The sequence below is a fragment of the Mya arenaria genome, chromosome 9, assembly GCF_026914265.1.
Source record: "Mya arenaria isolate MELC-2E11 chromosome 9, ASM2691426v1".
Taxonomy (NCBI): Eukaryota; Metazoa; Mollusca; class Bivalvia; order Myida; family Myidae; genus Mya; species Mya arenaria.
In genome coordinates, this window is record NC_069130.1 from 61,263,127 (window position 1) to 61,279,044 (window position 15,918).

Consider the following 15,918-nt stretch of genomic DNA (forward strand, 5'->3'; position numbering starts at 1 on the left):
GCACAGTGGGTATCAATGTTTGTAGTAAAAAGTAAGGACTTCATTTTGCACAGTGAGTATCAATGTTTGTAGTAAAAAGTAAGGACTTCGTATTGCACAGTGAGTATCAATATTTGTAGTAAAAAGTAAGGACTTCGTATTGCACAGTGAGTATCAATGTTTGTAGTAAAAAGTAAGGACTTCGTATTGCACAGTGGGTATCAATGTTTGTAGTAAAAAAGTAAGGACTTCGTATTGCACAGTGGGTATCAATGTTTTTAGTAAAAAACAAGGACTTCGTATTGCACAGTGGGTAGCAATGTTTGTAGTAAAAAGTAAGGACTTCGTATTGCACAGTGAGTATCAATGTTTGTAGTAAAATGTAAGGACTTCGTATTGCACAGTGGGTATCAATGTTTGTAGTAAAAAGTAAGGACTTCGTATTGCACAGTGGGTATCAATGTTTGTAGTAAAAAGTAAAGACTTCGTATTGCACAGTGGGTATCAATTTTTGTAGTAAAAAGTAAGGACTTCGTATTGCACAGTGGGTATCAATGTTTGTAGTAAAAAGTAAGGACTTCGTATTGCACAGTGGGTATCAATGTTTGTAGTAAAAAGTAAGGACTTCGTATTGCACAGTGGGTATCAATGTTTGTAGTAAAAAGTAAGGACTTCGTATTGCACAGTGAGAATCAATGTTTGTTGTAATTGGTAAGAACTTTGTATTGTAATATGAGTAGCAAAGTTTGTTCGAATAAGGACTTTGAATTGTACAATAATTATCAATGTTAATGCCTATTACGCAAACGCATATGGATAGTTATGTACGCATCAAAATCGGCCTTTAGAACTGCTTTTGTTTTACTTGATATACGTGTTCTTATATAGTTTACATAATACTAATGCATTTATTTGTACATATTACAAGTTTCTCGCACACCATTGTCCATAACAAGATAACATCACACTCTTCACGTAGGTCGAAACATCATTTTTGACGTTTCCAGTTTGTAAGACGAGCCATCCTGAAACGAGCTGTAGTAAAAGTAATACGTGTCATATGGACCATTCAAGTCGGCGAACATACAGTCGTTGTACCACCATCCTCCGCCGAATAACTCTGCGCAGTTGTTGATAGAGTCCCTGTCAGAGTTGTCGTTATCTTGGTCGTACGTTGAGAAGTTACAACCGTTCATGGATCGGAAGTCTCGTGTGTCTGACAGCAGGTATTTATCCGTCACTGTAAGAACATGACAGTTAAGTCTGAAAAACAATATTTTTATTTGAAGTGGCCAGACCCAGACCGGATAATGTGTGGGTAGGTCAGAAAATAAGTTTTAAAATAACAAGATGATGGTTTTAAATATACACAAGAGAGCTGCCTATAAAACACAAAATATTCCATGAGCTCTGCTATGTAAGAAAACATGTGTTAGGTTACTGGTCAATTACAACATACCGCTGCCGTTTCTAAGTCCTATATGAAAGGTTTTCAAAGCTATTATTTGGACAAACATTGATTCCTCGACCAAATGGCCCACACCACAATATAAAATATCTAATTGTCAATGGTAAAGTACTGACGAAGTTGCAAAGGATGATATAAAATCGTTATTTTTCTAACATAATTGGCCATAGCCATGGCTCTTGTTATACTGGTTCCAAAACGGTAAGGGCAATCAAATCTAGTGGAGTGCAGTCTAAATGAGTTCCATGGTTGTGACAAAACGAGTCTAGATATTGCATGGACTATTTTAAAAACAGCATTGGCCGTGACATAGTACTTTTAACTTCAGGGCCCCAAATAAATGCTAACGACAGTTGTGACAGCGTTAAATGGTTGAAAGTATAATCATATGTATAAGGTAATATTTAGTTATTGTATATAATAAATTGTAGGCTGCTGTCCCCACATGTTCGATATAAAAATCTTACCTTATTAACAAAAAGAAAAGATGCTACGAAACGTACTGTTTATAGAATCTATCCTTTGTTTAACATTGAACATGTACTTGTAGGCTGGCGAACGAATCCAAAAGCCCGAATACACATCATAGCCACTGCTGCCATCCGATAGACTCAAGTCTACGCGCAAGGTATAGTTCTGATATGCAGAGGCCATATTGTAGAGGAGGTTTAGACCTGAAAAACATCGTTATTTAACATTTATATTCGTTCAGAGGCCTGATGTATAACATTCAATACAAGATACCATTCAGACGCATATACTTCATTGAATGGATAAAAAAAGAAGCCTCGGTATAATTGAAACTGTTAATTGTCAGTAATAATACGTACACCACTGCAAACACTTCTAGAATCGACCTTTAGCAGTCTTACTATAATTTAAATTGTTCACTGTCAGTTATGATACGTGCAGCGCTGCAAACACTCCTAGCACCGGCTTATAGCAGTCTTGGTATGATTAAAACCGTTCATTGTCAGTAATGATACGTGCAGCGCTGCCAACACTCCTAGCACCGGCTTATAGCAGTCTTGGTATGATTAAAAACGTTCATTGCCAGTAATGATACGTGCAACACTGCCAACACTCCTAGCACCGGCTTATAGCAGTCTTGGTATGATTGAAACCGTTCATTGCCAGTAATGATACGTGAAACACTGCTAACACTCCTAGCACCGGCTTATAGCAGTCTTGGCATGATTAAAACCGTTCGTTGCCAGTAATGATACGTGTAACACTGCCAACACTCCTAGCACCGGCTTATAGCAGTCTTGGTATGATTAAAACCGTTCATTGCCAGTAATGATACGTGTAACACTGCCAACACTCCTAGCACCGGCTTATAGCAGTCTTGGTATGATTAAAACCGTTCATTACCAGTAATGATACGTGCAACACTGCCAACACTTCTTGCATCGGCTTATAGCAGTCTTGGTATGATTGAAACCGTTCATTGCCAGTAACGATATGTGTAACACTGCCAACACTAATAGCATCGGCTTTTAACAGTCTTGCCATGATTAAAACTGTTCATTGCCAGTAATGATACGTGTAACACTGCCAACACTCCTAGCACCGGCTTATAGCAGTATTGGCATGATTAAAACCGTTCATTAACGGTAATGATACGTGTAACACTGCCAACACTCCTAGCACCGGCTCATAGCAGTCTTGGTATGATTAACACCGTTCATTGTCAGTAATAATACGTGTAACACTGCCAACACTCCTAACACCGGCTAATAGCAGTATTGGTATGATTAAAACCGTTCATTGCCAGTAATGATACGTGCAACACTGCCAACACTCCTAGAACCGGCTTATAGCAGTCATGGTATGATTAAAACCGTTCATTGCCAGTAATGATACGTGCAACACTGCCAACACTCCTAGCACCGGCTTATAGCAGTCTTGGTATGATTGAAACCGTGCATTGCCAGTAATGATACGTGTAACACTGCCAACACTCCTAGCACCGGCTTATAGCAGTCTTGGTATGATTAAAACCGTTCATTGCCAGTAATGATACGTGTAACACTGCCAACACTCCTAGCACCGGCTTATAGCAGTCTTGGTATGATTAAAACCGTTCATTGCCAGTAATGATACGTGTGACACTGCCAACACTCCTAGCACCGGCTTATAGCAGTCTTAGTATGATTAAAACTGTTCATTGCCAGTAATGATACGTGTAACACTGCGAACACTTCTTACATCGGCTTATAGCAGTATTGGTATGAATGAAACCGTTCATTGCCAGTAAAGATACGTGTAACACTGCCAACCCTCCTAGCATCGGCTTTCAACAGTCTTGCCATGATTAAAACTGTTCATTGCCAGTAATGATACGTGTAACACTGCCAACACTCCTAGCATCGGTTTTCAACAGTCTTGCCATGATTAAAACTGTTAATTGCCAGTAATGATACGTGTAACACTGCCAACACTCCTAGCACCGGCTTATAGCAGTATTGGTATGATTAAAACCGTTCATTGTCAGTAATGATACGTGTAACACTGCCAACACTCCTAGCACCGGCTTATACCAGTATTGGTATGATTAAAACCGTTCATTGCCAGTAATGATACGTGTAACACTGCCAACACTCCTAGCACCGGCTTATAGCAGTATAGGCATGATTGAAACCGTTCATTGTCAGTAATGATACGTGTAACACAGCCAACACTCTTAGCACCGGCTTATAGCAGTATTGGCATGATTAAAACCGTTCATTAACGGTAATGATACGTGTAACACTGCCAACACTCCTAGCACCGGCTCATAGCAGTCTTGGTATGATTAACACCGTTCATTGTCAGTAATAATACGTGTAACACTGCCAACACTCCTAACACCGGCTAATAGCAGTATTGGTATGATTAAAACCGTTCATTGCCAGTAATGATACGTGCAACACTGCCAACACTCCTAGAACCGGCTTATAGCAGTCTTGGTATGATTAAAACCGTTCATTGCCAGTAATGATACGTGCAACACTGCCAACACTCCTAGCACCGGCTTATAGCAGTCTTGGTATGATTGAAACCGTTCATTGCCAGTAATGATACGTGTAACACTGCCAACACTCCTAGCACCGGCTTATAGCAGTCTTGGTATGATTAAAACCGTTCATTGCCAGTAATGATACGTGTAACACTGCCAACACTCCTAGCACCGGCTTATAGCAGTCTTGGTATGATTAAAACCGTTCATTGCCAGTAATGATACGTGTGACACTGCCAACACTCCTAGCACCGGCTTATAGCAGTCTTAGTATGATTAAAACTGTTCATTGCCAGTAATGATACGTGTAACACTGCGAACACTTCTTACATCGGCTTATAGCAGTATTGGTATGAATGAAACCGTTCATTGCCAGTAAAGATACGTGTAACACTGCCAACCCTCCTAGCATCGGCTTTCAACAGTCTTGCCATGATTAAAACTGTTCATTGCCAGTAATGATACGTGTAACACTGCCAACACTCCTAGCATCGGTTTTCAACAGTCTTGCCATGATTAAAACTGTTAATTGCCAGTAATGATACGTGTAACACTGCCAACACTCCTAGCACCGGCTTATAGCAGTATTGGTATGATTAAAACAGTTCATTGTCAGTAATGATACGTGTAACACTGCCAACACTCCTAGCACCGGCTTATACCAGTATTGGTATGATTAAAACCGTTCATTGCCAGTAATGATACGTGTAACACTGCCAACACTCCTAGCACCGGCTTATAGCAGTATAGGCATGATTGAAACCGTTCATTGTCAGTAATGATACGTGTAACACAGCCAACACTCTTAGCACCGGCTTATAGCAGTATTGGTATGATTAAAACCGTTCATTGTCAGTAATGATACGTGTAACACTGCCAACCCTCCTTGCACCGGCTTATAGCAGTATTGGTATGATTAAAACTGTTCATTGTCAGTAATGATACGTGTAACACTGCCAACACTCCTAGCATCGGCTTATAGCAGTCTTGGTATGATTGAAACCGTTTATTGCCAGTAATGATACGCGTAACACTGCCAACACTCCTAGCACCGGCTTATAGCAGTATTGGTATGATTAAAACCGTTCATTGTCAGTAATGATACGTGTAACACTGCCAACACTCCTAGCACCGGCTTATAGCAGTCTTAGTATGATTAAAACCGTTCATTGCCAGTAATGATACGCGTAACACTGCCAACACTCCTAGCACCGGCTTTTAGCAGTCTTGGTATGATTAAAACCGTTCATTGTCAGTAATGATACGTGTAACACTGCCAACACTCCTAGCACCGGTTTATAGCAGTATTTTTATGATTAAAACCGTTCATTGCCTGAAATGATACGTGTAACACTGCCAACACTCCTAGCACCGGCTTATAGCAGTATTGTTATGATTAAAACCGTTCATTGTCAGTAATGATACGCTTAACCCTGCCAACACTTCTAGCACCGGCTTATAGCAGTATTGGTATGATTGAAAACGTTGATTGCCAGTAATGATACGTGTAACACTGCCAACACTCCTAGCACCGGCTTATAGCAGTATTGGTATGATTAAAACCGTTCATTGTCAGTAATGATACGTGTAACACTGCCAACACTTCTTACATCGGCTTATAGCAGTATTGGTATGAATGAAACCGTTCATTGCCAGTAAAGATACGTGTAACACTGCCAACCCTCCTAGCATCGGCTTTCAACAGTCTTGCCATGATTAAAACTGTTCATTGCCAGTAATGATACGTGTAACACTGCCAACACTCCTAGCATCGGTTTTCAACAGTCTTGCCATGATTAAAACTGTTAATTGCCAGTAATGATACGTGTAACACTGCCAACACTCCTAGCACCGGCTTATAGCAGTCTCGGTATGATTAAAACCGTTCATTGCTAGTAATGATACGCGTAACACTGCCAACACTCCTAGCACCGGCTTATAGCAGTCGTGGTATGATTAAAACCGTTTATTGCCAGTAATGATACGTGCAACACTGCCAACACTCCTAGCACCGGCTTATAGCAGTATTGGTATGATTAAAACCGTTCATTGTCAGTAATGATACGTGTACCACTGCCAACACTCCTAGCACAGGCTTATAGCAGTCTTGGCATGATTAAAACTGTTCATTGCAAGTAATGCTACGTGCAACACTGCCAACACTCGTAGCACCGGCTTATAGCAGTCTTGGTATGATTAAAACCGTTCATTGCCAGTAATGATACGTGTAACACTGCCAACACTCCTAGCACCGGCTTATAGCAGTCTTGGTATGATTAAAACCGTTCATTGCCAGTAATGATACGTGTGACACTGCCAACACTCCTAGCACCGGCTTATAGCAGTCTTAGTATGATTAAAACTGTTCATTGCCAGTAATGATACGTGTAACACTGCGAACACTTCTTACATCGGCTTATAGCAGTATTGGTATGAATGAAACCGTTCATTGCCAGTAAAGATACGTGTAACACTGCCAACCCTCCTAGCATCGGCTTTCAACAGTCTTGCCATGATTAAAACTGTTCATTGCCAGTAATGATACGTGTAACACTGCCAACACTCCTAGCATCGGTTTTCAACAGTCTTGCCATGATTAAAACTGTTAATTGCCAGTAATGATACGTGTAACACTGCCAACACTCCTAGCACCGGCTTATAGCAGTATTGGTATGATTAAAACCGTTCATTGTCAGTAATGATACGTGTAACACTGCCAACACTCCTAGCACCGGCTTATACCAGTATTGGTATGATTAAAACCGTTCATTGCCAGTAATGATACGTGTAACACTGCCAACACTCCTAGCACCGGCTTATAGCAGTATAGGCATGATTGAAACCGTTCATTGTCAGTAATGATACGTGTAACACAGCCAACACTCTTAGCACCGGCTTATAGCAGTATTGGCATGATTAAAACCGTTCATTAACGGTAATGATACGTGTAACACTGCCAACACTCCTAGCACCGGCTCATAGCAGTCTTGGTATGATTAACACCGTTCATTGTCAGTAATAATACGTGTAACACTGCCAACACTCCTAACACCGGCTAATAGCAGTATTGGTATGATTAAAACCGTTCATTGCCAGTAATGATACGTGCAACACTGCCAACACTCCTAGAACCGGCTTATAGCAGTCTTGGTATGATTAAAACCGTTCATTGCCAGTAATGATACGTGCAACACTGCCAACACTCCTAGCACCGGCTTATAGCAGTCTTGGTATGATTGAAACCGTTCATTGCCAGTAATGATACGTGTAACACTGCCAACACTCCTAGCACCGGCTTATAGCAGTCTTGGTATGATTAAAACCGTTCATTGCCAGTAATGATACGTGTAACACTGCCAACACTCCTAGCACCGGCTTATAGCAGTCTTGGTATGATTAAAACCGTTCATTGCCAGTAATGATACGTGTGACACTGCCAACACTCCTAGCACCGGCTTATAGCAGTCTTAGTATGATTAAAACTGTTCATTGCCAGTAATGATACGTGTAACACTGCGAACACTTCTTACATCGGCTTATAGCAGTATTGGTATGAATGAAACCGTTCATTGCCAGTAAAGATACGTGTAACACTGCCAACCCTCCTAGCATCGGCTTTCAACAGTCTTGCCATGATTAAAACTGTTCATTGCCAGTAATGATACGTGTAACACTGCCAACACTCCTAGCATCGGTTTTCAACAGTCTTGCCATGATTAAAACTGTTAATTGCCAGTAATGATACGTGTAACACTGCCAACACTCCTAGCACCGGCTTATAGCAGTATTGGTATGATTAAAACAGTTCATTGTCAGTAATGATACGTGTAACACTGCCAACACTCCTAGCACCGGCTTATACCAGTATTGGTATGATTAAAACCGTTCATTGCCAGTAATGATACGTGTAACACTGCCAACACTCCTAGCACCGGCTTATAGCAGTATAGGCATGATTGAAACCGTTCATTGTCAGTAATGATACGTGTAACACAGCCAACACTCTTAGCACCGGCTTATAGCAGTATTGGTATGATTAAAACCGTTCATTGTCAGTAATGATACGTGTAACACTGCCAACCCTCCTTGCACCGGCTTATAGCAGTATTGGTATGATTAAAACTGTTCATTGTCAGTAATGATACGTGTAACACTGCCAACACTCCTAGCATCGGCTTATAGCAGTCTTGGTATGATTGAAACCGTTTATTGCCAGTAATGATACGCGTAACACTGCCAACACTCCTAGCACCGGCTTATAGCAGTATTGGTATGATTAAAACCGTTCATTGTCAGTAATGATACGTGTAACACTGCCAACACTCCTAGCACCGGCTTATAGCAGTCTTGGTATGATTAAAACCGTTCATTGCCAGTAATGATACGCGTAACACTGCCAACACTCCTAGCACCGGCTTTTAGCAGTCTTGGTATGATTAAAACCGTTCATTGTCAGTAATGATACGTGTAACACTGCCAACACTCCTAGCACCGGTTTATAGCAGTCTTTTTATGATTAAAACCGTTCATTGCCTGAAATGATACGTGTAACACTGCCAACACTCCTAGCACCGGCTTATAGCAGTATTGTTATGATTAAAACCGTTCATTGTCAGTAATGATACGCTTAACCCTGCCAACACTTCTAGCACCGGCTTATAGCAGTATTGGTATGATTGAAAACGTTGATTGCCAGTAATGATACGTGTAACACTGCCAACACTCCTAGCACCGGCTTATAGCAGTATTGGTATGATTAAAACCGTTCATTGTCAGTAATGATACGTGTAACACTGCCTACACTTCTTACATCGGCTTATAGCAGTATTGGTATGAATGAAACCGTTCATTGCCAGTAAAGATACGTGTAACACTGCCAACCCTCCTAGCATCGGCTTTCAACAGTCTTGCCATGATTAAAACTGTTCATTGCCAGTAATGATACGTGTAACACTGCCAACACTCCTAGCATCGGTTTTCAACAGTCTTGCCATGATTAAAACTGTTAATTGCCAGTAATGATACGTGTAACACTGCCAACACTCCTAGCACCGGCTTATAGCAGTCTCGGTATGATTAAAACCGTTCATTGCTAGTAATGATACGCGTAACACTGCCAACACTCCTAGCACCGGCTTATAGCAGTCGTGGTATGATTAAAACCGTTTATTGCCAGTAATGATACGTGCAACACTGCCAACACTCCTAGCACCGGCTTATAGCAGTATTGGTATGATTAAAACCGTTCATTGTCAGTAATGATACGTGTACCACTGCCAACACTCCTAGCACAGGCTTATAGCAGTCTTGGCATGATTAAAACTGTTCATTGCAAGTAATGCTACGTGCAACACTGCCAACACTCGTAGCACCGGATTATAGCAGTCTTGGTATGATTGAAACCGTTCCTTGTCAGTAATGATACGTGTAACACTGCCAACACTCCTAGCATCGGCTTATAGCAGTCTTGGTATGATTCAAAACCGTTCATTGCCAGTAATGATACGTGTAACACTGCCAACACTCCTTGCACTGGCTTTCAACAGTCTTGCCATGATTAAAACTGTTCATTGTCAGTAATGATACGTGTAACACTGCCAACACTCCTAGCGCCGGCTTATAGCAGTCTTGGTATGACTAAAACTGTTCATTGCCAGTAATGATACGTGCAACACTGCCAATACTCCTAGCACCGGCTTATAGCAGTCTTGGTATGATTAAAACTGTTCAATGCCAGTAATGATACGTGTAACACTGCCAACCCTCCTTGCACCGGCTTATAGCAGTATTGGTATGATTAAAACTGTTCATTGTCAGTAATGATACGTGTAACACTGCCAACACTCCTAGCATCGGCTTATAGCAGTCTTGGTATGATTAAAACCGTTCATTGCCAGTAATGATACGCGTAACACTGCCAACACTCCTAGCACCGGCTTATAGCAGTATTGGTATGATTAAAACCGTTCATTTTCAGTAATGATACGTGTAACACTGCCAACACTCCTAGCACCGGCTTATAGCAGTCTTGGTATGATTAAAATTGTTCATTGCCAGTAATGATACGCGTAACACTGCCAACACTCCTAGCACCGGCTTTTAGCAGTCTTGGTATGATTAAAACCGTTCATTGTCAGTAATGACAGGTGTAACACTGACAACACTCCTAGCACCGGTTTATAGCAGTATTTTTATGATTAAAACCGTTCATTGCCAGAAATGATACGTGTAACACTGCCAACACTCCTAGCACCGGCTTATAGCAGTATTTTTATGATTAAAACCGTTCATTGCCAGTAATGATACGCTTAACCCTGCCAACACTTCTAGCACCGGCTTATAGCAGTCTTGGTATGATTAAAACTGTTCATTGCCAGTAATGATACGTGTAACACTGCCAACACTCCTTGCACTGGCTTTCAACAGTCTTGCCATGATTAAAACTGTTCATTAGTAATGATACGTGCAAAACTGCCAACACTCCTAGCACCGGCTTATAGCAGTCTTGGTATGATTAAAACCGTTCATTGTCAGTAATGATACGTGTAACACTGCCAACACTCCTAGCACCGGCTTATAGCAGTATTTTTATGATTAAAACCGTTCATTGTCAGTAATGATACGTGGAACACTGCCAACACTCCTAGCACCGACTTGTAGCAGTATTGGTATGATTAAAACCGTTCATTGCCAGTAATGATACGTGCAACCCTGCCAACACTTCTAGCACCGGCTTATAGCAGTCTTGGTATGATTGAAACCGTTCATTGTCAGTAATGGTACGTGAAACACTGCCAACACTCCTAGCATCGGCTTATATCAGTCTTGGTATGATTAAAACCGTTCATTGTCAGTAATGATACGTGTAACACTGCCAACACTCCTAGCACCGGCTTATAGCAGTCTTGATATGACTAAAACCGTTCATTGTCAGTAATGATACGTGTAACACTGCCAACACTCCTAGCACCGGCTTATAGCAGTATTGGTATGATTAAAACCGTTCATTGCCAGTAATGATACGTGTAACACTGCCAACACTCCTAGCAACGGCTTATAGCAGTATTGGTATGATTAAAACCGTTGATTGCCAGTAATGATACGTGTTACACTGCTAACACTCCTAGCACCGGCTTATAGCAGTATTTTTATGATTAAAACCGTTCATTGTCAGTAATGATACGTGGAACACTGCCAACACTCCTAGCACCGACTTGTAGCAGTATTGGTATGATTAAAACCGTTCATTGCCAGTAATGATACGTGCAACCCTGCCAACACTTCTAGCACCGGCTTATAGCAGTCTTGGTATGATTGAAACCGTTCATTGTCAGTAATGATACGTGTAACACTGCCAACACTCCTAGCACCGGCTTATAGCAGTCTTGATATGACTTAAACCGTTCATTGTCAGTAATGATACGTGTAACACTGCCAACACTCCTAGCACCGGCTTATAGCAGTATTGGTATGATTAAAACCGTTCATTGCCAGTAATGATACGTGTAACACTGCCAACACTCCTAGCAACGGCTTATAGCAGTATTGGTATGATTAAAACCGTTGATTGCCAGTAATGATACGTGTAACACTGCCAACACTCCTAGCACCGGCTTATACCAGTATTGGTATGATTAAAACCGTTCATTGCCAGTTATGATACGTGTAACACTGCCAACACTCCTAGCACCGGCTTATAGCAGTATAGGCATGATTGAAACCGTTCATTGTCAGTAATGATACGTGTAACACAGCCAACACTCTTAGCACCGGCTTATAGCAGTATTGGTATGATTAAAACCGTTCATTGTCAGTAATGATACGTGTAACACTGCCAACCCTCCTTGCACCGGCTTATAGCAGTATTGGTATGATTAAAACTGTTCATTGTCAGTAATGATACGTGTAACACTGCCAACACTCCTAGCATCGGCTTATAGCAGTCTTGGTATGATTGAAACCGTTTATTGCCAGTAATGATACGCGTAACACTCCTAGCACCGGCTTATAGCAGTATTGGTATGATTAAAACCGTTCATTGTCAGTAATGATACGTGTAACACTGCCAACACTCCTAGCACCGGCTTATAGCAGTCTTGGTATGATTAAAACCGTTCATTGCCAGTAATGATACGCGTAACACTGCCAACACTCCTAGCACCGGCTTTTAGCAGTCTTGGTATGATTAAAACCGTTCATTGTCAGTAATGATACGTGTAACACTGCCAACACTCCTAGCACCGGTTTATAGCAGTATTTTTATGATTAAAACCGTTCATTGCCTGAAATGATACGTGTAACACTGCCAACACTCCTAGCACCGGCTTATAGCAGTATTGTTATGATTAAAACCGTTCATTGTCAGTAATGATACGCTTAACCCTGCCAACACTTCTAGCACCGGCTTATAGCAGTATTGGTATGATTGAAACCGTTGATTGCCAGTAATGATACGTGTAACACTGCCAACACTCCTAGCACCGGCTTATAGCAGTATTGGTATGATTAAAACCGTTCATTGTCAGTAATGATACGTGTAACACTGCCAACACTTCTTACATCGGCTTATAGCAGTATTGGTATGAATGAAACCGTTCATTGCCAGTAAAGATACGTGTAACACTGCCAACCCTCCTAGCATCGGCTTTCAACAGTCTTGCCATGATTAAAACTGTTCATTGCCAGTAATGATACGTGTAACACTGCCAACACTCCTAGCATCGGTTTTCAACAGTCTTGCCATGATTAAAACTGTTAATTGCCAGTAATGATACGTGTAACACTGCCAACACTCCTAGCACCGGCTTATAGCAGTCTCGGTATGATTAAAACCGTTCATTGCTAGTAATGATACGCGTAACACTGCCAACACTCCTAGCACCGGCTTATAGCAGTCGTGGTATGATTAAAACCGTTTATTGCCAGTAATGATACGTGCAACACTGCCAACACTCCTAGCACCGGCTTATAGCAGTATTGGTATGATTAAAACCGTTCATTGTCAGTAATGATACGTGTACCACTGCCAACACTCCTAGCACAGGCTTATAGCAGTCTTGGCATGATTAAAACTGTTCATTGCAAGTAATGCTACGTGCAACACTGCCAACACTCGTAGCACCGGATTATAGCAGTCTTGGTATGATTGAAACCGTTCCTTGTCAGTAATGATACGTGTAACACTGCCAACACTCCTAGCATCGGCTTATAGCAGTCTTGGTATGATTCAAAACCGTTCATTGCCAGTAATGATACGTGTAACACTGCCAACACTCCTTGCACTGGCTTTCAACAGTCTTGCCATGATTAAAACTGTTCATTGTCAGTAATGATACGTGTAACACTGCCAACACTCCTAGCACCGGCTTATAGCAGTCTTGGTATGACTAAAACTGTTCATTGCCAGTAATGATACGTGCAACACTGCCAATACTCCTAGCACCGGCTTATAGCAGTCTTGGTATGATTAAAACTGTTCAATGCCAGTAATGATACGTGTAACACTGCCAACCCTCCTTGCACCGGCTTATAGCAGTATTGGTATGATTAAAACTGTTCATTGTCAGTAATGATACGTGTAACACTGCCAACACTCCTAGCATCGGCTTATAGCAGTCTTGGTATGATTAAAACCGTTCATTGCCAGTAATGATACGCGTAACACTGCCAAAACTCCTAGCACCGGCTTATAGCAGTATTGGTATGATTAAAACCGTTCATTTTCAGTAATGATACGTGTAACACTGCCAACACTCCTAGCACCGGCTTATAGCAGTCTTGGTATGATTAAAATTGTTCATTGCCAGTAATGATACGCGTAACACTGCCAACACTCCTAGCACCGGCTTTTAGCAGTCTTGGTATGATTAAAACCGTTCATTTTCAGTAATGACACGTGTAACACTGACAACACTCCTAGCACCGGTTTATAGCAGTATTTTTATGATTAAAACCGTTCATTGCCAGAAATGATACGTGTAACACTGCCAACACTCCTAGCACCGGCTTATAGCAGTATTTTTATGATTAAAACCGTTCATTGCCAGTAATGATACGCTTAACCCTGCCAACACTTCTAGCACCGGCTTATAGCAGTCTTGGTATGATTAAAACTGTTCATTGCCAGTAATGATACGTGTAACACTGCCAACACTCCTTGCACTGGCTTTCAACAGTCTTGCCATGATTAAAACTGTTCATTAGTAATGATACGTGCAAAACTGCCAACACTCCTAGCACCGGCTTATAGCAGTCTTGGTATGATTAAAACCGTTCATTGTCAGTAATGATACGTGTAACACTGCCAACACTCCTAGCACCGGCTTATAGCAGTATTTTTATGATTAAAACCGTTCATTGTCAGTAATGATACGTGGAACACTGCCAACACTCCTAGCACCGACTTGTAGCAGTATTGGTATGATTAAAACCGTTCATTGCCAGTAATGATATGTGCAACCCTGCCAACACTTCTAGCACCGGCTTATAGCAGTCTTGGTATGATTGAAACCGTTCATTGTCAGTAATGGTACGTGAAACACTGCCAACACTCCTAGCATCGGCTTATATCAGTCTTGGTATGATTAAAACCGTTCATTGTCAGTAATGATACGTGTAACACTGCCAACACTCCTAGCACCGGCTTATAGCAGTCTTGATATGACTAAAACCGTTCATTGTCAGTAATGATACGTGTAACACTGCCAACACTCCTAGCACCGGCTTATAGCAGTATTGGTATGATTAAAACCGTTCATTGCCAGTAATGATACGTGTAACACTGCCAACAATCCTAGCAACGGCTTATAGCAGTATTGGTATGATTAAAACCGTTGATTGCCAGTAATGATACGTGTTACACTGCTAACACTCCTAGCACCGGCTTATAGCAGTATTTTTATGATTAAAACCGTTCATTGTCAGTAATGATACGTGGAACACTGCCAACACTCCTAGCACCGACTTGTAGCAGTATTGGTATGATTAAAACCGTTCATTGCCAGTAATGATACGTGCAACCCTGCCAACACTTCTAGCACCGGCTTATAGCAGTCTTGGTATGATTGAAACCGTTCATTGTCAGTAATGATACGTGTAACACTGCCAACACTCCTAGCACCGGCTTATAGCAGTCTTGATATGACTAAAACCGTTCATTGTCAGTAATGATACGTGTAACACTGCCAACACTCCTAGCACCGGCTTATAGCAGTATTGGTATGATTAAAACCGTTCATTGCCAGTAATGATACGTGTAACACTGCCAACACTCCTAGCAACGGCTTATAGCAGTATTGGTATGATTAAAACCGTTGATTGCCAGTAATGATACGTGTAACACTGCCAACACTCCTAGCACCGGCTTATAGCAGTATTGGTATAATTAAAACCCTTCATTGTCAGTAATGATATGTGTAACACTGCCAACACTCCTTGCACCGGCTTATAGCAGTCTTGGTATAATTAAAAC

General features: G+C 41.4%; 1 protein-coding gene across 1 annotated transcript in view; it reads right to left on the minus strand.

Annotated features, from left to right (window-relative positions):
* Positions 1–950: 950 nt before the first annotated feature.
* Positions 951–15,918, minus strand: part of LOC128246242 (SCO-spondin-like) — a 35,493-nt gene continuing 20,525 nt past the window's right edge. Inside the window, exons 11-12 of the mRNA XM_052964434.1 lie at positions 1,951–2,121; positions 951–1,219 (exon numbers count right to left, since the gene is read on the minus strand). Of these exons, the coding sequence (XP_052820394.1) occupies positions 951–1,219; positions 1,951–2,121 (440 nt within the window). The remainder of the gene's footprint in view (positions 1,220–1,950; positions 2,122–15,918) is intronic.